Here is a 22,421-nt window from a genome sequence, read left to right as displayed (position 1 = left end):
GACCCGTGGCTGGGTTGAGGAACACGCCACGGGGGAGTTGGCTTGCTGGGGAAGTCTTGGTTCGTCGGGTTCGGCCGGCTTGCGCCAGCCGTCAGGGCCGGGTCACCGTCTTGGTCGTGTCGAAGAGTTCGGCCGGGTTGAGGGACTTGGCTGGGTTGAGGGACCCGGCAAAGTATGAGCAGGATTGAGGGGCGATGCTGGCCCCGATGTTTTTGAAAAGGATCCGGGTTCCGTTGCCTGCCCGAGGTTCATCCCCCCAACAGTAGTCCCCGAAGCTGTGAAGGCTCACCAGCTTCAAGTGGGGGGCCTTCGCAGTCCCCCCCCCCCTGAGAAGGCGGTTGTTGATGAAGCTTGTGACCGCCGGGTCCAGCAACACCCACTGTGTGCCGGCTTCCGGAAGCCGGATCAGGCATCCCGGCGCGGGTGGGAAACCAACGAGTACGTCGAATCTTGGGTGTGATCTTTTGGGTTCAGCGCAGGTGCCACGTGGCGCTCGGGAGCTGAAGGGGCCTGACAGGCCACGCGCGCGATGGGACAGGGCGACGGGCTGGAGCCCGTCAATATGCACCCTCGGCACACGTGTGCGGATTATTGCGGCGTCCGCAGGTCGGTTGCCATTCTTAAGATAGTTATTGCGCGTGGTACGCGCACACTGATTGCGGAGAAGTGGGAGGGGCGAGCAAAAATGATCCCACTTCCCCACGCTCGAGCCGTAGCTTATAAATTGGGAGGAGGGGGTGGCGGAGATTATTCTCACTCGCGCACCCCATCTTCTTCCTTCTCCTCTTGCTCTTGCGACCGCCGCGCACTGCGACGCTCCGCCGCTCTCGAGCAAGACTTCACCGCCATTCTTTCCTTGCCTTCTCTGCTCTGCCCCGCACCATCGATGGCACTGCTGTCGGGCTTGTGGATGGGATCCACCATCACCGAGGAGGACATCACGTACTTGCGTGATACGAAGCGCCTGCCGAAGGAGACGGATGTGGTCGTGCGCCTACCGAGTGACGAGCAGGAGCTGCGGCCGAAGGGGGCCGAGCGCGTGATCTTCTAAACGCACTTCAAACGCGGGTTCGGCCTCCCCGCGAGCAACTTCTTCCATGCGTTCCTGGAGTTCTTCGGGCTCCAGCCGCATCATCTAGGCGCGAACGCCATTCTACAACTCTCGTGGTTCGTTACCCTGTGCGAGGGGTACCTGGGGGTCGAGCCCACAGTTGACCTCTGGGTGCGCTTCTTCTTCCTGAAGCAGCAGGGCCCGGGGGCCGAGGAGATGTCTTCCGGCGGGGCCGCCGTCATCTCGACGCGGTCACGCGGGGGTTGCCTCAAGATGCCGCTGGAGGATTCTGCCAAGAAGTGGCAGAACTCCTTCTTCTACGTCGGCAACCTTGGCACGGACCACATCAACTTGCCGCCCTTCATCGACGCGACGCCGCAGGGAAAACGCAACTGGAATTATTTCCCCAAGCATCCATCACAGGAGGTGTTGAACTTGTGCGCCCGGGTGACAGAGATGGCGATGCGGGAGAGGCTCACCGACACAGACTTCATCGTCGCCTTCATCATGCGTCGGGTGCTGCCGCTGCAGCGCCGTACCAACATCATCGGTCAAGATGACCGGTCTTCAAGATCCCAACAGGATGTCGCCCCGACGCCTATTGTCGGAGCAGATTGCCAGCCAGGTCAATGATATCTCCAAGGCCGGGCTGAAGGAGGAATGGCGATTCGGGAAGCCTCCCTACAGCCAAGCAAGCCCGGCACCGGTGGTGAGTCCTTGGTCCTTGTTCTTTGCTGCTTATCTTCTTCTTCTCCATCCTGATGCGACAAGGGAGGTGCTGCTGAACGTCATCGGGCATCCGTATGACGGGCGTCGACGTAGGTGGTGCGGGCCGGCTTGGAGGAGGCGGTGGTCCTGGGCGAGGACCTGGAGGAGGCCGACACCAAAGACGGCGTGGCGCGCCACACGGGTAAGCTTCCGTGCTCTGGTCTCTTGAGATGTCGGCCGAGGGGCAACGCCGGGACGCTGACGCAAGTTCTTGACGCAGCGGCGCCGAGGGGAAGAGGCGGCGACGCGGCTGGGGCCGGGTCGTCTCGTGCGGCGGCGGCAGCCAGCCGGCCGCACAGAAAGGGGGACGTGGCACCCCGGAAGCCGGCCGTGAAGCACGTGGTGGACCCGGCGCATTGGTGGAGGGTATGTTTTCTTTTTCTGACTTTGACGAAGTATTGAATCAGTCTTTTTCCTTTCTTCTTGCGCACTCAATTCGCTATGCTTCAGGTCACCGATGTCGCTGGCGTTGGCGGTGATGGAGGCCGCGTCCAGTGGTGGCGCCGTGTTCCGAAAAACCCGGTCCAACGTCATCGACTAGGATGAGGAGATGGCCGACTCGGACCTCGGTCTGGATCCGGCCGACACCGAGGGCCTAGCCTGGCAGGACCGGAACCGGGCCGAGGCGACGATGGAGGTGGCGTCGGCCCAGGCTTGAGCCAGGGCCGCGGAAGCATGGGGGCAGGCCGCCGGGGAGCCGGCATGGCCCGAGATGCCGGCGGGCATGGAGCCGGCGGAGGCGGTTTACATGCTGCCGTCGGAGGGGGAGCGCGGCCAGGACGACCATGCAGAGGTGGTCGTGCTCGACCGGGAGGTCGTGGAGATCGGGGACGACACCCCGCCGCCGACCGACGTGGTCGATCGGGTGGAGGTCGAGGAAGGAGGCGACGATCCTATCTTGGAGGAGGCGCCGTGGGCGATGCAGGATGGGGTGCCTCAGGCGCCGACGGTGGGGCGCTGCAGGACACAGCGCTGTAGACGACTCCGGTCGCCGTTCCGGAGGGGATGCCGGCCATGGAGGAGGCGGCGAGCGGCGATCACGCCATGGTGATTAGGCCAGGGAGCCGTCAGGCCGCCGGGTTGCAGCCATCTCGGGCTGGGCCCAGCGAGGTCTTCTTTGGGCCTTTGACGCAGGAGGAGGCGGCGATGGCCGCTGTGAGCCAGCGTCTCCGCGGGCATGCAGAGCGGGTTCGGGCCTTTGCCCGGGCCGACGCCGAGCGGGCACGGGAGCTGGAGCGCGCCGTGCTGGTCAGTTCTTCATTTGTCTTCTGCTTTTCTTCTTGCGGCTAGTTAGTGGGGGTGGGCTAGCGCACCCACTGGGTGTAGCCCCCGAGATTCGGGCTAACTACGTAGTAGTTGGGTCGAATCTTAAATGCTCTGTCTTGTGCTGACCTCTGCTCTCTGCAGCAACTGGATGCCTACCGGGTCGGTGTCTTCAACCGGCTTCTGGACAAGCACCCGCAGCTCAAGGTGTGGCTCGCCTCCATGGAGGAGGCGATCCGCGTTGCTGAAGGTGAGCTTTTTCGTATGCTCTTTAGTGGGGGAGCGCTAGTGCACCCGCTGGGTGTAGCCCCCGAGATTCGGGCCAACTACATAGTAGTTGGGTCGAATCTTAAAGTAGTCTTGACTTGGTTTGACTCTGAGTTCTTCTTGTGTAGCCGCGGCAGTTGCGATGCCGGTTTGGCGGACCTGGCTGATCCGAGCCGGCCTCAGCGCGACCTGGCCGTTGCTTATGCCGGTCCGCTTCGGGCCGAGGTGGCGGAGCTGAAGGCGAAGGTCACGGGGGGCCAGCGGGCGCTTGCCGAAGTCGGCCGGCTGCAGGAGCAGCTGGCCGGTGACAAGAGACGGCTTCAAGCTGAGGTGGAGCGCCTCAAGGCGGAGGCGACCAAGGCGGCGGAGGCCCAGCAGGCCCTTGTTGAAGGCGGCCAATAGCGCGACAAGCTAGCCGATGACAAGGGCCAGCTTCAGGCCGAGGTGCAGCGCCTGAAGGCGGTGGCTGTCATGGCGGCGGAGGCTCACCAGGCGGAGCTCCTCCGTCGCAAGGAGGAGCATGAGAAGGCGGCCACTACCAAGGACGCCGAGCTGAAGGCGGCCGCCACCAAGGTCGCCGATCTAGAGAACGCGCTTCAGGACCACGACCGTGCCGGAATCAGGGGGCGGCATGGTATGTTGCTCGAAGCGTAGCACCTGGACGAGACCTTCGCTAGTAAGTGCTTTTCTTTTGATTCTGCCGCGCTGCGGAGGCGGCTTTCTTTCCTTTTCATTGCTGACTTGTCTTGTTCTTCTTTTTGATAGGGCACTTCCCGGAGACGCACAGGGTGGCGGAGGAGGCCGTTCTCTTTCAACGGTCGCCGCAGGGGATCGTGGGCGCCGGGACAGCCTCGCAGGTCGCCTGGACCTTCTCGGAGATCATGGGTGCCGCCGAAGCTCGTCTACAAGCCTTGGGCGAGCAGATGGTGCGGGTCTCCGAGGCTGGCATGGGGATGGCGGCGGCCCTCTGGCCTAGCGCTGTTGTGCCAAACAGCTTTTCGCGGCTGGCGCGGTGGTTGGAGGCTGGACCAGATCGACTTCACGTGTGGCGTGGCTCCACCGCTCGTGCCGGTGCCGAAATGGCGCTCAGGTTTGTGATGTCTTGGTATCCGGACCTGGCGCTGGACCAGCTGATGAGCCAAGGAGCAGGCGCGGAGCGTCAGCTGCAGGCGGCGGCCAGCCGGATCACCGCCCGGGCCAGCTATATAGTCGGGTTCTCGATGCATGATGAGTTCCAACTGGAGTGGACAGGCGACGGCGGGAGTCATTCCTCCCGACGACTTTGGCCCGCTGCTGGATGACCCGGAGGGCAGCTCCGAGGAGTCGGGCTTTTTCGAGGACGAGGACGCCGGGCTGGAAGACACCGGAGGCCATCGAAGGGGAGCCGGCAGCTGCGTGACCCGGCACTGGGGCTGTCTGAGCTGAAGCTGCCCTGTTTTATCTTCTCAACATTTTTTGTTAAGTAGCAGGTCCACCCACCCACTGGGGTGTTTAGGTGTAATATAATGAACTCTGGCCTTGGGCCTGCTTTTATCCATGATGTAAATATTTTGTGAGTGTTTGCGCTTTTGCTTTCTGTTTTTCGGGCCGTTTTCTTGCTTGCCTCCCTCTTCGGGCTTCCCCCCAGCGAGTCGAACAGCCGGTTCCGGTCTGTGACAAGGAGTTTGGCTCTTGGAAGGAGTGCGCGGTACTTAGGCTCTTCAAACGTTGAGCGCGAGTGAAACACCCACTGGGCCGGCTGGCGAACAGCCGGTCGTGCAGTAAGTTAAGGTGGTGGGGCCGGGTTGGCCAATCCGACGGACCCGACTTAGTATTTCACGACGTGTTGGTGCTTTGGCCCATGATTCTTGTCGGCCAACAGCCGAAGCCGGTTCTGTGGCGTAGGGCGAAGTGGAGGGCTCCGGCAACCCGAACACGCCGAGATGTGCTGAGGAAGGCGGCGGGTGGTGGTCAAGCCGGCCAGGCCCCGGGCCCCCGGGTTGAGCGAGCCCCTGGGCCCCCGGTGATGGGGTTTTTTTAAGAAAAAATGCACAAATGTGTGGAACACAATAACTTGGCTGGAAAGGGCAGCCCCCGAGCGTCGTTCGGGGACCCCATAGTTTCTCATGCAGTTACAAAAGGTAGTGATACATACGTGCACACAGCTAACTGTAAAACGGGCGGAGGAGTTCTGCATTCCACGGTCAGGTTGTTTCTTCGCCAGTGGTGTCTCTCTTGCGCACGTTCGTCTTGCAGGCGTCGATGAGGTAGTAGGCGTTGCGGTCACACAGGGCTTTGCTGACGATGAAGGGGCCCTCGCATGGGGAGGCCAACTTGTCCTGACCGGCTTGTTGCTGGACGAGCCGGAGGATGAGGTCTCCCTTGCGGAATGCGAGGGGCTTGATATTCTTTGCTATGGTAGTTCCTTAGGCCTTGCTGGTAAATGGCGGATCAGCTGAGCGCCAAAAGGCGTGCTTCTTCGAGTAGGTCGACGCCGTCTTCACGGGCTTCCTTGGCTTCGGCTTCGATGTACATCATGACTCGCGGTGAGTCGAACTCGATGTCGGTTGGGATGACGGCTTCTGCTCCGTAGATGAGGAAGAACGGGGTGAACCCAGTCGACTGGTTTGGCATTGTTCAGAGACTCCAGAGGATGGTCGACAACTCATCAAGCCAGCTGCTGGGTGAACGGACGAGTGGCTCAACGAGCCGCGGTTTGATGCCGGATAGGATGAGGCCGTTGGCCCGCTCGACCTGGCCGTTAGACTGAGGGTGGGCCATGGAGGCCAAGTCGAGGCGGATGCCGGAGACGGAGCAATACTGCGCGAGCGCGCCCTTGGCGAAGTTGGTGCCATTGTTCGTGATGATGCTGTGCGGGATGCCGTAGCGCACCGTGATGTCCTTGATGAACTGGACGACCGTCGGCCCATCCAGCTTCTTGATTGGTCGTGCCTCGATCCACTTGATGAACTTGTCCACCGCCACCAGTAGATGCGTCATGCCGCCTCGGGCGGTCTTGAAGGTCCCTACCATATCGAGTCCCTAGACCGCGAAGGGCCAAGTGATCGGGATGGTTCGCAGTGCAGAAGCCGGCTGGTGGCTGCGCTTGCTGAAGCGCTGGCATCCCTCACACTTGAGGACAAGCGACTCAGCGTCTTGGAGGGCCGTGGGCCAGTAGAAACCATGGCGGAAAGCCTTGGCCACCAGGGACCTCGAGGCGGCGTGGTACCTGCACTCGCCCTGGTGTATGTCGAGGAGGATCTCTATGCCTTTGTCCTGCTTGATGCAGCGTTGGAAAACGCCTGACGAGCTGCGCCTGACGAGCTCGTTGTTGATGATGTTGTAGGCGGACGCCCGGCGTTGCACTTGCCGAGCCTCGGTTTCGTCCATGGGGAGGACTCCATTCTCCATGAACTCTGAGATTGGTAGGGCCCATGATGGAGCCGTCACTACGACGAAGACAACCACCCTGGTGGGCTCTGAGGCGGCAGCCCCCGGGTTGGGGATGACGGTGGCCAGGTTGAGCATGGCAGCTTCCGGGATCAGGTCGGAGTCGGTATCAGCTGGGTTGGATGCAGCAGTCCCCGGGCCGGGTTCTGCGGCTTCCGGGCCCGGGTTGGAGGTGGCAGCCCCCAATCCTAAGCCTGTGGCCGCCGGGTCCGTGCCGGGGAGGGGTGCGGCCGGGTCGTCCAGGACGAAGATAGACTCGGAGTCCGGAGACGGCTTGACGGACTGCTTGTGCAGGTGCTCGAGGGAGACATCGGATGGAATGGCCTGCCGGGTTGAGCCAATCTTGGCTAGTGCGTTGGCGGCTTCGTTTTCTGCGCACGGGACGTGGAGGAACTCACAGCCGTCAAAGAAGCCAGAGAGCTGCTGGACGAGGAAGTGGTAGCTGGCCATGTTGGCATCTCGGGCGTCCCACTCGCCGGAGCACTGCTGCACCACCAGGTCCGAGTCGCTGTAGCACGGGATGCGCCAGATGCCGAGTTCCTTTGCAAGCCGGAGGCCATCCACAAGGGCTTCATACTCGGCAACGTTGTTAGAGGCGGCGAAGTGGATCTGGAGCACATAGCGGAGCCGGTTGCCCTTCGGGGACGATAGCATGACGCCGGCTCCCAAGCCGGAGCGCATCTTGGAGCCGTTGAAGTGCATGCGCTAGTGCGTTGAATCCGGCGGCGGCAGGTACTGGGTCTCCGTCCAGTCGACAAGGAAGTCGGCTAGAGCCTGGGACTTGATCATGGTGTGGGGCTCGTAGAGGATGGTGTGGCCGGATAGCTCGATTGCCCATTTGGCAACCCGGCCAGAGGCATCCCAGCAGCCCATGATCTCGCCGATGGGGGCCGTGCTGACCACGGTGACAACATGCTTTTGGAAGTACTGGTTTAGTTTCTTGGCGGTGAAGTCATGCCGTAACACATCTTCTAGTAGTGCGGGTAGTTCTGCTTGGAGGCGGAAAGCACCTCGCTTAGGTAGTAGACTGGGTGCTGGACAGACTGGATCTTTCCCTTCTCTGGTCGCTCAACCACCATCACCGGGCTGACCGACCGCGAGGTGGCGGCAATGTAGAGCATGCGCTTAAGATCTCGGAAGTCTTTGTCCGCCTGGTCGTTCCATTCGAACGGCGTCGTCTTCTTCATCAGTTGATACAGGGGCAAGGCCCTCTCGCCCAGCCGGCTGAGAAACCGGCTGACCGAGGCCAAGCATGCGCTCGATGGCCTTGATCTTCTCTGGGTTCGCCTCAATGCCGCACTCCGAGACGAGGAAGCCGAGTAGCTTTCCGGTCGGAACGCCGAAGACGCACTTCTCCGGGTTGAGCTTGATCTGGTACTCGCGCAGATTGGCAAAGGTTTCCTTGAGGTCGTCGAGGAGCGTGAGGTGCTTCTTGGTCTTCACCATGATGTCGTCCACGTAGACGTGGATGTTGCGGCCGAGTTGCGCTGATAACCCACAAGTATAGGGGATCGCAACAGTTTTCGAGGGTAGAGTATTCAACCCAAATTTATTGATTCGACACAAGGGGAGCCAAAGAATATTCTCAAGTATTAGCAGTTGAGTTGTCAATTCAACCACACCTGGATAACTTAGTATCTGCAGCAAAGTATTTAGTAGCAAAGTAGTATGGAAGTAACGGTAACAGTAGCAAAAGTAATATTTTTGGGTTTTGTAGTGATTGTAACAATAGCAACGGTAAAGTAAATAAGCGAAGAACAATATGTGAAAAGCTCGTAGGCATTGGATCGGTGATGGAGAATTATGCCCGATGCGGTTCATCATGTAATAGTCATAACATAGGGTGACACAGAACTAGCTCCAATTCATCAATATAATGTAGGCATGTATTCCAAATATAGTCATACGTGCTTATGGAAAAGAACTTGCATGACATCTTTTCTCCTACCCTCCCGTGGCAGCGGGGCCCTAACGGAAACTAAGGGATATTAAGGCCTCCTTTTAATAGAGTACCGGACCAAAGCATTAACACATAGTGAATACATGAACTCCTCAAACTACGGTCATCACCGGGAGTGGTCCCGATTATTGTCACTTCGGGGTTGCCGGATCATAGCACATAGTAGGTGACTATAGACTTGCAAGATAGGATCAAGAACTCACATATATTCATGAAAACATAATAGGTTCAGATCTGAAATCATGGCACTCGGGCCCTAGTGACAAGCATTAAGCATAGCAAAGTCATAGCAACATCAATCTCAGAAGATAGTGGATACTAGGGATGAAACCCTAACAAATCTAACTTGATTACATGATAAATCTCATCCAACCCATCACCGTCCAGCAAGCCTACGATGGAATTACTCACGCACGACGGTGAGCATCATGAAATTGGTGATGGAGGATGGTTGATGATGATGATGTCGACGGATTCCCCTCTCCGGAGCCCCGAACGGACTCCAGATCAGCCCTCCCGAGAGAGTTTAGGGCTTGGCGGCGGTTCCGTATCATAAAACGCGATGAATCTTTCTCTCTGATTTTTTCAACATGAATATATAGAGTTGGAGTTGAGGTCGGTGGAGCTCCAGGGGGCCCACGAGGTAGGGGGCGCGCCCCCCACCCTCGTGGAAAGGGTGTGGGCCCCTGGCCTTGATTCTTTCGCTAGTATTTTTTATTATTTCCAAAAATAATCTCCGTGAAGTTTTAGGTCATTCCGAGAACTTTTGTTTCTGCACATAAATAACACCATGGCAATTCTGCTGAAAACAACATCAGTCCAGGTTAGTTCCATTCAAATCATGCAAGTTAGAGTCCAAAACAAGGGCAAAAGTGTTTGGAAAAGTAGATACGACGGAGACGTATCAACTCCCCCAAGCTTAAACCTTTGCTTGTCCTCAAGCAATTCAGTTGATAAACTAAAAGTGATAAAGAAAAACTTTTACAAACTCTGTTTGCTCTTGTTGTTGTAAATATGTAAAGCCAACATTCAAGTTTTCAGCAAAGATTATGACTAACCATATTCACAATAACACTTAGGTCTCATGTTTACACTAGCGAGCAATAATAATAAATCTCGGATGACAACACTTTCTCAAAAAAATCATGATATGATATAACAAGATGGTATCTTGCTAGCCCTTTCCGAGACCGCAAAACATAAATGCAGAGCACCTTTAAAGCTCAAGGACTGACTAGACATTGTAATTCATGGTAAAAGAGATCCAGTCATAGTCATACCCAATATAAATTAATAGTAATGGATGCAAATGACAGCGGTGCTCTCCAGCTGGTGCTTTTTAATAAGAGGGTGATGACTCAACATAAAAGTAAATAGATAGGCCCTTCGCAGAGGGAAGCAGGGATTTGTAGAGGTGCCAGAGCTCGGTTTTAAAGCAGAGATAAATAATATTTTGAGCGGCATACTTTCATTGTCAACATAACAACCGAGAGATGGCGATATCTTTCATGCTACACACATTATAGGCGGTTCCCAAACAGAATGGTAAAGTTTATACTCCCCCTCCACCAACAAGCATCAATCCATGGCTTGCTCGAAACAACGAGTGCCTCCAACTAACAAGAGTCCCGGGGGAGTTTTGTTTGCAATTATTTTGATTTGATTTGCATAAAGCATGGGACTGGGCATCCCGATGACCAGCCATTTTCTCGTGAGTGAGGAGCGGAGTCCACCCCTCTTGAGAATAACCCGCCTATCATGGAAGATATAGACAGCCCTAGTTGATACATGAGCTATTCGAGCATGCAAAACAAAATTTCATTTGAAGGTTTAGAGTTTGGCACATACAAATTTACTTGGAACGGCAGGTAGATACCGCATATAGGAAGGTATAGTGGACTCATATGGAATAACTTTGGGGTTTAAGGGATTGGATGCACAAGCAGCATTCCCGCTTAGTACAAGTGAAGGCTAGCAAAAGACTAGGAAGCGACCAACTAGAGAGCGACAACAGTCATGAACATGCATTAAAATTAATGAACATTGAGTGCAAGCATGAGTAGGATATAATCCACCATGAACATAAATATCGTGAAGGCTATGTTGATTTTGTTTCAACTACATGCGTGAACATGTGCCAAGTCAAGCCACTTAAATCATTCAAAGGAGGATACCACCCTATCATACCACATCACAACCATTTTAATAGCATGTTGGCACGCAAGGTAAACCATTATAACTCATAGCTAATCAAGCATGGATAAGCAACTATAATCTCTAATTGTCATTGCAAACATGTTTATTCATAATAGGCTGAATCAGTAACGATGAACTAATCATATTTACAAAAACAAGAGAGGTCGAGTTCATACCAGCTTCTCCCATCTTAATCAGTACATCATATATCGTCATAATTGCCTTTCACTTGCACGACCAAACGCTATGAATAATAATAATAGTGCACGTGCATTGGACTAAGCTAGAATCTGCGAGCATTCAATAAACAGGAGAAGACAAGGCAATATGGGCTCTTGGTTAAATCAACAATAATGCATATAAGAGCCACTTCAACATTTTCATTATGGTCTTCTCCTATCGACCCCCAAAGAAAAGAAAAGAAAAGAAAACTATTTACATGGGAAAGCTCCCAACAAGCAAAAGAAGAACAAGAAATATTTTTGGGTTTTCTTTTAATTATTACTACAACAAGAAAGGTAAACTAGCTAAAAGCTACTACTATTTTTTTTTTCTTAAGATTTTTCAAACACACAAGAAGAAAGCATAAAAAGGAAAATAAACTAGCATGAATATTACAGTGAAAAGGTATGAGCACCGACATCTAGCAATGAGTGTGTGAACATAAATGTAATGTCGGTGAGAAATACGTACTCCCCCAAGCTTAGGCTTTTGGCCTAAGTTGGTCTATTGCCACGGCTGGCCTGGCGGATATCCAAAGTTGTAGTTGGGGTCGTACTGAGATGCAGCAGTCATTGCATTGTGGGCTGCAGCTTGGAGGCGAGCTATCTCAGCCCTCCTCTCGTACTCGGTCGCCTCCTCCCTGGTTATGAAATATCTCCCCTTTGCCTGAAAGTCAAAGAAAGTAGAAGCAGGGAGAGCAACGTGATAGGTGCATCGTCTGTCAAAGATTAGTCGGTACTGGAGGAACTGATCGTTCCTCTCAACAAAACGATGACGAACCATAGCCTCATAATCTAAGTAAGCAGAGGGCAACTCAATATCATCCTCACGTATGGTCACACCAAGAAAATTAGCTAAACGGGTTGCATAAATTCCACCAAAGAAATCTCCATTAAATCTATTATTATGCAACCTACGTGCAACAATGGCTCCCAAATTATAATGTTTATCCCCTAACACAGCACTCCTGAGAACACTGAGGTCAGGGACACACATGTGACATGCTTCATCCTTACCATTTATGCACCTACCTATGAAGAGAGCAAAATAATGTATAGCAGGAAAATGAATGCTCCCTATGGTAGCTTGTGCTATGTCTCTAGACTCCCCCGTAGTTATACTAGCAAGAAAATCTCTAAATTCAAATTTGCGAGGCTCACTAGTGCTACCCCATTGTGGAAGTTTGCAAGCAGTGGTAAAATCCTCTAAGTCCATAGTATAAGAATTTTCATGAAGATCAAACAGGACAGTTTGAGAATTACGTGAAGATGAAAATTCAAACCTCCTCACAAAGGAACTAGTGAGATAGTGGTACTGACGGCACTTATCTGCCTCAAAGCTCACAAGATCAGCGCTACGCACATATGCGTTAAATTCTTCCTTGATTCCTGCTTGATCCGTGAAGTCCTCGGAAGGCCATTCACAAGCCCGCACTGGAGCGTCCCTTGGTGGTTCATCATCAGCATCGCGCATTGCAAGCCTGGGTCCTTGCTTCCTTGAAGGACCACCTTGGTACATTTTCCTAAACATATTTCTTCCTCTGAAAAATTTCTGAAAATTGTAGTAACTTCAAATAAAAGTGAACCGAACTCAACAAAATTGATAGCAACTACTCCTACAAGTGCCTAGAGACTATATCATGCATTAGAACTACTTGGAACCATATAAATTTGACATGCAAGCTCAAGAACATGGTCACCTAGGCAGCACAAATTTGCAATGAATAAAGCACTAGAACAAAAACTAATTGGACCAATGGAGGAGTCACATACCAAGGAACAATCCCCCAAAGCAGTTTTGTGAGAGGTGCTTTGAGCAAGGAGATCGAAAATCGCAGCAAAATGAGCTAGAACTCGTGCTTGAGCTGGTTGGTGAATTTTTGGGAGGAAGAAGAAGTGTGTGGGTGCAGGAATAAGTGGAGGAGAGCCACCGTGGGCCCACGAGGCAGGGGGCGCGCCCTGGACCCTCGTGCCCAGGTGCCAGCTCCCCCTTGTGTTCTCAGTGCCAGATATTCTCAAATATTCCAGAAAAAATCATATTTCAATTTCGGGTCATTTGGAGAACTTTTATTTTCGGGGTATTTTTTATTGCACGGATAATTCAGAAAACTGACAGAAAATACTATTTTTACTTTATTTCAACTAAATAACAGAAAGTAGAAGGAGGGTACAGAAGGTTGTGCTTTCTAACTTCATCCATCTCATTCTCATCAAAAGGAATCCACTAACAAGGTTTGTCAAGTCTTGTTAACAAACTCATTCCGAATAACATGAAACCGGAGAAATTTCGAATAACACTATGTTACCTCAACGGGGATATGCACATCCCCAATAATAAGAATATCATATTTCTTCTTGGCAGTAGGAAGAGGAAATTCAAAACCTCCAAAAATAATCGATGGAATTTTTCCAATAGAATTGATACTGTGGACTTGAGGTTGTTTCCTCGGAAAGTGTACCGTATGCTCATTGCCATTAACATGAAAAGTGACATTGCCTTTGTTGCAATCAATAACAGCCCCTGCAGTATTCAAAAAGGGTCTTCCAAGAATAATAGACATACTATCGTCCTCGGGAATATCAAGAATAACAAAGTCCGTTAAAATAGTAACGTTTGCAACCACAACAGGCACATCCTCACAAATACCGACATGTATAGCAGTTGATTTATCAGCCATTTGCAAAGATATTTCAGTAGGTGTCAACTTATTCAAATCAAGTCTACGATATAAAGAGAGAGGCATAACACTAACACCGGCTCCAAGATCACATAAGGCAGTTCTAACATAGTTTGTTTTAATGGAGCATGGTATAGTTGGTACTCCTGGATCTCCAAGTTTCTTAGGTATTCCACCCTTAAAAGTATAATTAGCAAGCATGGTGGAAATTTCAGCTTCCGGTATCTTTCTCTTATTAGTAACAATTTCTTTCATGTACTTAGCATAAGGATTCATTTTGAGCATATCAGTTAATCGCATACGCAAAAAGATAGGTCTAATCATTTCAGCAAAGCGCTCAAAATCCTCATCATCCTTTTTCTTGGATGGTTTGGGAGGAAAAGGCATGGGTTTCTGAACCCATGGTTCTCTTTCTTTACCATGCTTCCTAGCAACAAAGTCTCTCTTATCATAACGTTGATTCTTTGATTGTGGGTTATCAAGATCAACAGCAGGTTCAATTTCTACATCATTATCATTGCTAGGTTGAGCGTCAACATGAACATCATCATTAGGTTCATGTTCATTACCAGATTGTGTTTCAGCATCAGAAATAGAAATATCATTGGGATTCTCAGGTGTGTCTACAACAGGTTCACTAGAAGCATGCAAAGTCCTATCATTTTTCTTTTTCTTCTTTTTAGAAGGACTAGGTGCATCAATATTATTTCTCTGAGAATCCTGCTCAATTCTCTTAGGATGGCCTTCAGGATACAGAGGTTCCTGAGTCATTTTACCAGTTCTAGTAGCCACTCTAACAGCATAATCATTATTCTTATTCTTCAATTCATTGAGCAAATCATTTTGAGCTTTAAGTACTTGTTCTACTTGAGTGGTAACCATAGAAGCATGTTTACTAATGAGTTTAAGTTCACCCTTAATTCTAGACATATAGTCACCCAAGTGTTCAATCATATAAGCATTGTGTTTTAATTGTCTACCAAAATAAGCATTAAAATTTTCTTGCTTAACCATAAAGTTATCAAACTCATCCAAACATTGGCTAGCAATTTTAGTAGGAGGGATTTCAGCTTTATCATATCTATAGAGAGAATTTACCTTTACTACATGTGTCGGGTTATCAAGACCGTGTACTTCTTCAATAGGTAATGGATTAAAATCATGTATTTCTTCAACAGGTGGTAAATTAAGACCATGTATTTCTTCAACAGGAGGTAAATTCTTAACATCTTCAGCTTTTATACCTTTTTCTTTCATAGATTTCTTTGCCTCTTGCATATCTTCAGGACTGAGAAATAGAACACCCCTCTTCTTCGGAGTTGGCTTAGGAGTTGGTTCAGGAAGTGTCCAATTATTTTCATTTGTCAACACAATAGAATTTCAGATTCATCTGGGTTCTTTCCCTGAAACCAGAACCAGCACAACTATCCAGGTGGTCACTGGAAGCATCGGTTAGTTCATTGTAAAAGATATCAAGTATTTCATTTTTCCTGAGAGGATGATCAGGCAAAGCATTAAGTAATTGGAGAAGCCTCCCCCAAGCTTGTGGGAGACTCTCTTCTTCATTTGCACAAAATTATATATTTCCCTTAAAGCAGCTTGTTTCTTATGAGCGGGGAAATATTTAGCAGAGAAGTAATAAATCATATCCTGGGGACTACGCACACAACCAGGATCAAGAGAATTAAACCATATCTTAGCATCACCCTTTAATGAGAACGGAAATATCTTAAGGATATAATAGTAGCGAGTTTTCTCATCATTAGTGAACAGGGTGGCTATATCATTTAATTTAGTAAGATGAGCCACAACAGTTTCAGATTCATAGCCATAAAAAGGATCAGATTCAACCAAAGTAATTATATCAGGATCAATAGAGAATTCATAATCCTTATCAGTAACAAAGATAGGTGAAGTAGCATAAGCAGGATCATATTTCATTCTAGCATTCAGAGTTTTTTGTTTAAGCTTAGCTAATAATTTCTTAAGATCACTTCTATCATTGCAAGCAAGAAAGTCTCTAGCAGTTTCTTCATCCATAACATAGCCCTCGGGCACAACAGGCAATTCATATTTAGGGGGAGAATCTTCATCATCACTTTCATCAATATTATCAGTTTCAATAATTTCATTCTCTCTAGCCCTAGCAAGTTGTTCATCAAGAAATTCACCAAGTGGCACAGTAGTATCAAGCATAGAAGTAGTTTCATCATAAGTATCATGCATAGCAGAAGTGGCATCATCAATAACATGCGACATATCAGAATTAATAGCAGAAGCAGGTTTAGGTGTCGCAAGCTTATTCAAAACAGAAGGTGAATCAAGTGCAGAGCTAGATGGCACTTCCTTACCTCCCCTCGTAGTTGAGGGATAAATTTTTGTTTTCTCGTCTTTCAAGTTCTTCATAGTGACCAGCAGATATAAATCCCAAGTGACTCAAAGAATAGAGCTATGCTCCCATAGTCTTGATAACCCACAAGTATAGGGGATCGCAACAGTTTTCGAGGGTAGAGTATTCAACCCAAATTTATTGATTCGACACAAGGGGAGCCAAAGAATATTCTCAAGTATTAGCAGTTGAGTTGTCAATTCAACCACACCTGGATAACTTAGTATCTGCAGCAAAGTATTTAGTAGCAAAGTAGTATGGAAGTAACGGTAACAGTAGCAAAAGTAATATTTTTGGGTTTTGTAGTGATTGTAACAATAGCAACGGTAAAGTAAATAAGCGAAGAACAATATGTGAAAAGCTCGTAGGCATTGGATCGGTGATGGAGAATTATGCCCGATGCGGTTCATCATGTAACAGTCATAACATAGGGTGACACAGAACTAGCTCCAATTCATCAATATAATGTAGGCATGTATTCCAAATATAGTCATACGTGCTTATGGAAAAGAACTTGCATGACATCTTTTCTCCTACCCTTCCGTGGCAGCGGGGCCCTAACGGAAACTAAGGGATATTAAGGCCTCCTTTTAATAGAGTACCGGACCAAAGCATTAACACATAGTGAATACATGAACTCCTCAAACTACGGTCATCACCGGGAGTGGTCCCGATTATTGTCACTTCGGGGTTGCCGGATCATAGCACATAGTAGGTGACTATAGACTTGCAAGATAGGATCAAGAACTCACATATATTCATGAAAACATAATAGGTTCAGATCTGAAATCATGGCACTCGGGCCCTAGTGACAAGCATTAAGCATAGCAAAGTCATAGCAACATCAATCTCAGAAGATAGTGGATACTAGGGATGAAACCCTAACAAATCTAACTTGATTACATGATAAATCTCATCCAACCCATCACCGTCCAGCAAGCCTACGATGGAATTACTCATGCACGGCGATGAGCATCATGAAATTGGTGATGGAGGATGGTTGATGATGATGATGGCGACGGATTCCCCTCTTCGGAGCCCCGAACGGACTCCAAATCAGCCCTCCCGAGAGAGTTTAGGGCTTGGCGGCGGCTCCGTATCGTAAAACGCGATGAATCTTTCTCTCTGAATTTTTTCTCCCCGAACGTGAATATATAGAGTTGGAGTTGAGGTCGGTGGAGCTCCAGGGGGCCCACAAGGCAGGGGGCGCGCCCAGGGGGCAGGCACGCCCCCCACCCTCGTGGAAAGGGTGTGGGCCCCTGGCCTTGATTCTTTCGCCAGTATTTTTATTATTTCCAAAAATAATCTCCGTTAAGTTTCAGGTCATTCCGAGAACTTTTGTTTCTGCACATAAATAACACCATGGCAATTCTGCTGAAAACAGCGTCAGTCCGGGTTAGTTCCATTCAAATCATGCAAGTTAGAGTCCAAAACAAGGGCAAAAGTGTTTGGAAAAATAGAGACGACGGAGACGTATCATGCGCTAGCAAGCATTTCTGCATGCAGCGCTAGAAGGTGGCACCGGCATTCTTCAAGCCGAACGACATGGTGATGTGGCAATACGCCCCGAAGGGCATGATGAAGGACGTCTTCAGGGCGTCCGCTGGGTCCAACTTTATCTGATGATAGCTGGAGTAAGCATCCAGGAAGGACAGGAGCTCACAGCGAGCGGTGGAGTCGATGACTTGATCGATTCGCAGGAGGGCCAATGGATCCTTGGGACGAGCCTTGTTCAGGCTGGTGTAGTCTATACACATGCGCCGGGTCTTGTTCTTCTTCAGGAAGAGAACTGGGTTGGCCAGCCACTCGGTGTAGAACACTTCCATGATGAAGCCGGCCGCCAGGAGCTTGGCGACCTCTTCACCAATGGTTCTTCTCTTCTCTTCTAAAAAGCGACGTAGGGGTTGGCAGAAAGGCTTGGCGTCCTTGCGGGCGTGGAGTTTGTGCTCGGCATACTTCCTCGGAATACCCGGCATGTCCTTTGCGGTCCATGCGAAAATATCACGATTCTCACGGAGGAAGTCGACGAGCTCGTCTTCCTATTTGCTGTCAAGGCGGGTCCCCACAACGACGTACTTGCTGCAGCTGGGGTCTTCCGGGTTCAGCTTGACCTTCTTGGTCTCCTTGGAGGGCTAGAACGAGGCCTCTCCAGCCGGCTCCTTAACCGAAGCCGGCACGGTCGGCGTCTCGTTGGCCAGCGTGACGATCCGGTCGAGCTGGCGCCGCTCCTCGGCTATGGCCAGCGACTCAGTTAGTTTGGCACCGGCTTGGGCACACTCCAGGGACTTGCGATAATCGCTGGTGATGGTGATGAGGCCCTTTGGACCCGGTAGCTTCATCTTCAGGTAGGCGTAGTGGGGGACGGCCATGAACTTGGCGAGTGTCGGCCGGCCCAGCAGCGCGTGATATGCGCTGGATAGGTCCACCACCTCGAACCAGAGCGACTCGCGTCGGAAATGGTCGCTGGTGCCGAATAGGACGTCGAGCCGGATCCGGCCGATGGGGGAGCAGGAGAGGCCAGGCACGATGCCATGGAAGATTGTCCGGGACGGCTCCAGATCCTTGGCCTCGAGGCCAAGCTTGGTCATGGTGTCGCGGTAGAGGATGTTGATGCTACTGCCACCATCGATGAGGACTCGGGAGAACTTGCATCTGCGCCGGGATGCGACGATGGTGGGGTCGAGGACGAGGGCGTAGCCACCCGGGTTCGGCATGACGGCCGGGTGGTCTTCCTGGGTCCAGGTGACCGGGCGCTCCGACCAATGCATGTACGCTGGCTTGGCCAAGACGACGGTGTTCACTTCCTGCCGGAGCAGGCGCTCGCTATGTTTGTCGTCGCCAAGGCTGGTGAGGACGACGTAGGTCGCGTTCTGGTCGGGGTAGACGTCATCGCGCATCGCACCGTTAGCCGGGGGTCCTAGAGCCGGAGCCGGAGGAGGCGGGATGTCGCCCCTCATGATGCGCTTGGTGATGGCGCATTGCCGGAGCGTGTGCGTGGATGGCCTTGCGCCACTGTGGTGCTTGAAGGGGGCGTCAAGCATCTCCTCAAAGCTCATGGCAGGTTGCCACGCCGTCTTGCCCGCGTTTGGCGGCCGGCTCAGCCGCGGGTACCTGATCGGCAGCCGCAGCGAGGCGGTTGTCGTAGCGCTGGGCCGACTGATCGGCCTTGAGCTTGTTGTTCTGTTGGTTGTTCTGCTGGCGGCTGCTTTCACCGGCCGGCTTGGGGGGTGGGACCGGCTTCGCTTTGCCAGCTTCGTCCAGTGCCACCTGGACCTTCATGGCGGAGTCGGCGTTGGCGTACTTGTCCGTCATCACCATGAGCACGGCCATGGTGGCCGGCTCGGAGCGCAGGAGCTTACGCTTGAGGAGGGTGACATCCCGGCAACCGCTGACGAAGTGCTGGAATGTATTTTACCGTTTATTATTCCACACATGCATATGAGTTTTCCTCTTATCCTTTATGGATATACGAGCTCAAGGACCATTGCAGTTTTAGCATAGAACATAAACATCAATTACAATCTTGAAGATAAATAACAATAGTTATTATTGCCTCTAGGGCATATCTCCTATAGGAAGTCCATGATTATATGGCTGTTAGGTTGTTGGATATGGTCTTTTTTGCCTGATATGGATATGGTATTAGCACCAAGGATCGGTAATGCATGGGCTGTATTGTTGTTGTATTTTCTTTAAATCTATATATGTCGATACACTATTTGTATAATATATGTTTGTCTACTCCTAGTGACATGAAATGAATGAGAAAAGACCATCTTAGGCTTCATACAATGTAAGATGCTTATAAATATAGATCGATTTTCTCTTAAGCACATATGCTTATTTGTATAGCACCAATGCTACTTAATCATCTCTACTACATAAGCAAACACGTGTGCTTAAAAAGTTGAATTTTCTTTTACACAACAAAGTACCTCTCTCTAAGCATCATGCATTACATATGGTCTTATCGGTAAATGTCCTAACCCCTAACTTGCATGTGCACGCGCGCGATTAAGATCTGTTTTGTACTTCTTCCGTTTCAAAATAGATGACCCAACTTTGTACTAACTTTGAGTACATCTGTTCCTCCAACGTTCTGGTCTAGACGCCCGCTTGACGTCCACTTATTTTATTGGATGTACGAGCAAGCGTCATGCTTACAGGAGATGTTTAGAGAAATAAATCCATCTTTCTCTAAGCACCGATGCTTATTTATAGAAGACATACGCTTAACTAGATATCTCTTCTACAGAAATAAGCATAACTAGATATCTCTCCTATAAAAATAAGCATCGTTGTTTATTTTATTTTTTTGATTTACTTTACTAAGCATCACTCTAAGCACCTTGTATTGCAAAAGGCTTCGCTGCCTTCTGGCTTTTAGCCTGTGTGGGGCACCTGCAACGATGGGCTGCCTAATTTCTACTTTAGCCGAATAGTGAGTGCTAATCAAGTACAGTACCAGACTGCATCAGTTGAGTTGTCGGTAGCAATTGGCAACAACAGTAGCAAAATCGATCAGAGAAACAACAACGAATCTGAAAGAACAAAATGCATAGTAGCAAGAGTACATGCCTATAACACGGAGGAAAAGGATGGATGGATACTTAACTTGTGTTAACAACAACAGAAATGAAATGGAAGACGACAACATGTGTGTACATATATAAAGCGAGCGACTGACCGACTGACTGACTGGAGGTGCATGCTTGCTACCGCTTGAATTGTTATCGGAGCTAGAATGATCATCATGAAGAAATCACATGATAATAACTAGGAATCGTTTCTAAGTACTTCTTTTTTGTCCTTATCATTGATCCATGGAGTATTATTTTGGGAGCTGGTATTGACGGTGGCCAACAAAGATCACTCGGAGCGCGCCGCAAAGCGCTCGACCTTGGGATCGGAGAGGTTGATGCCCACCATGGCCTCACCGAGGTCGCAGCTCACCTCGGCGAGCACATTAGGGTCGCTGTAGTGGGTGACGGCCTGCACGATGGCGCGCGCGCGGCGCGCGGGGTCGCCGCTCTTGAAGACACCGGAGCCGACGAAGACACCGTCGCAGCCGAGCTGCATCATGAGGGCCGCATCGGCCGGCGTGGCGACCCCGCCGGCGGCGAACTGGACGACGGGCAGGCGGCCGAGCTGCTTGGTCTGCATGACGAGGTCGTACGGTGCGGCGATGCTCTTGGCATAGGTGAATACCTCGTCGTCGTCCATGCTGCGGAGGGCACGCACGTCGCCCATGACGGAGCGGACGTGGCGGACGGCCTCGATGACATTGCCGGTGCCGGCCTCGCCCTTGGTGCGGATCATGGCGGCGCCCTCGCGGATGCGGCGGAGGGCCTCGCCCAGGTTGCGGCAGCCGCAGACGAAGGGGACGCGGAAGTTGTGCTTGTTGATGTGGTGGGCGTCGTCGGCGAGCGTGAGGACCTCGCTCTCGTCCACGTAGTCGACGCCGATGGACTCGAGGATCTGGGCCTCGACGAAGTGCCCGATGCGGGCCTTGGCCATGACAGGGATGGTGACGGCGCGCTTGATTTCGCGGATGAGGCCCGGGTCGGACATGCGGGCGACGCCGCCCTGGGCGCGGATGTCGGCGGGGACGCGCTCGAGCGCCATGACGGCGCAGGCGCCGGCCTCCTCGGCGATGCGCGCCTGCTCGGCGTTGACGACGTCCATGATGACGCCGCCGCGGAGCATCTGGGCCAGGCCCACCTTGACAGAGAACGGGGACGACTTGGGCTCCAGCTGCGTACCGGCGCCGTTGTTGCCGCTGCCGTACACCGTGACAACGCCGCTGCCGTCGGACGCCATCTTCTCTGCGGCGAGAGGGAGTGAGGAGAAGAGAGAAGGGAGGCGGCGGAATGGGGGTGGGGCGTGTGGGATGCGCGGATGGGCCGTGGGTGGCAGCAATTCTTATACCGACGGATGAAGGTGCGTGATGGGCGGACGGACGATCCAGATCGCTCCTCCTTTTCTCTAGGGTGGGCCAGTCCAGCACCACCACTCGCTGCCGCGCCGCCATCACCAACCACGACCAAACAAATCCAATCTCTCCTTCTCTACCCGCACGCATGGTGGTACATTCTTTTTCTTCGCCTTTTCGAAAATCTCTCGTCACTCGCATGCCTTCTCTGCCTTGTTGATTTCTCTGGGAATTTCTCGTCTAGCCGCGTTAATCTGCTGCTCAAAG

General features: G+C 51.3%; 2 protein-coding genes across 2 annotated transcripts; both read right to left on the bottom strand.

The window, feature by feature from the left end:
* Window positions 1–5,965: 5,965 nt before the first annotated feature.
* On the bottom strand, window positions 5,966–7,480 carry LOC141040997 (uncharacterized). The gene is made up of 2 exons (XM_073507107.1): window positions 6,533–7,480; window positions 5,966–6,370 (listed from the first exon to the last, which is right to left on the bottom strand). Exons 1-2 carry the CDS (start codon window positions 7,478–7,480, stop codon window positions 5,966–5,968), a joined length of 1,353 nt encoding a protein of 450 aa, XP_073363208.1.
* Window positions 7,481–20,764: 13,284 nt separating this feature from the next.
* On the bottom strand, window positions 20,765–22,188 carry LOC109771478 (probable pyridoxal 5'-phosphate synthase subunit PDX1.1). Its single transcript, XM_020330175.4, has one exon. It carries the CDS (start codon window positions 22,040–22,042, stop codon window positions 21,092–21,094), a length of 951 nt encoding a protein of 316 aa, XP_020185764.1. The 5' UTR covers window positions 22,043–22,188; the 3' UTR covers window positions 20,765–21,091.
* Window positions 22,189–22,421: the final 233 nt, after the last annotated feature.

Source organism: Aegilops tauschii, chromosome 2 (assembly GCF_002575655.3).
Source record: "Aegilops tauschii subsp. strangulata cultivar AL8/78 chromosome 2, Aet v6.0, whole genome shotgun sequence".
NCBI classification, from domain to species: Eukaryota; Viridiplantae; Streptophyta; class Magnoliopsida; order Poales; family Poaceae; genus Aegilops; species Aegilops tauschii.
Note: the sequence above shows the minus strand (reverse complement) of the source record. Positions and strands in the feature narration are given on the sequence as shown.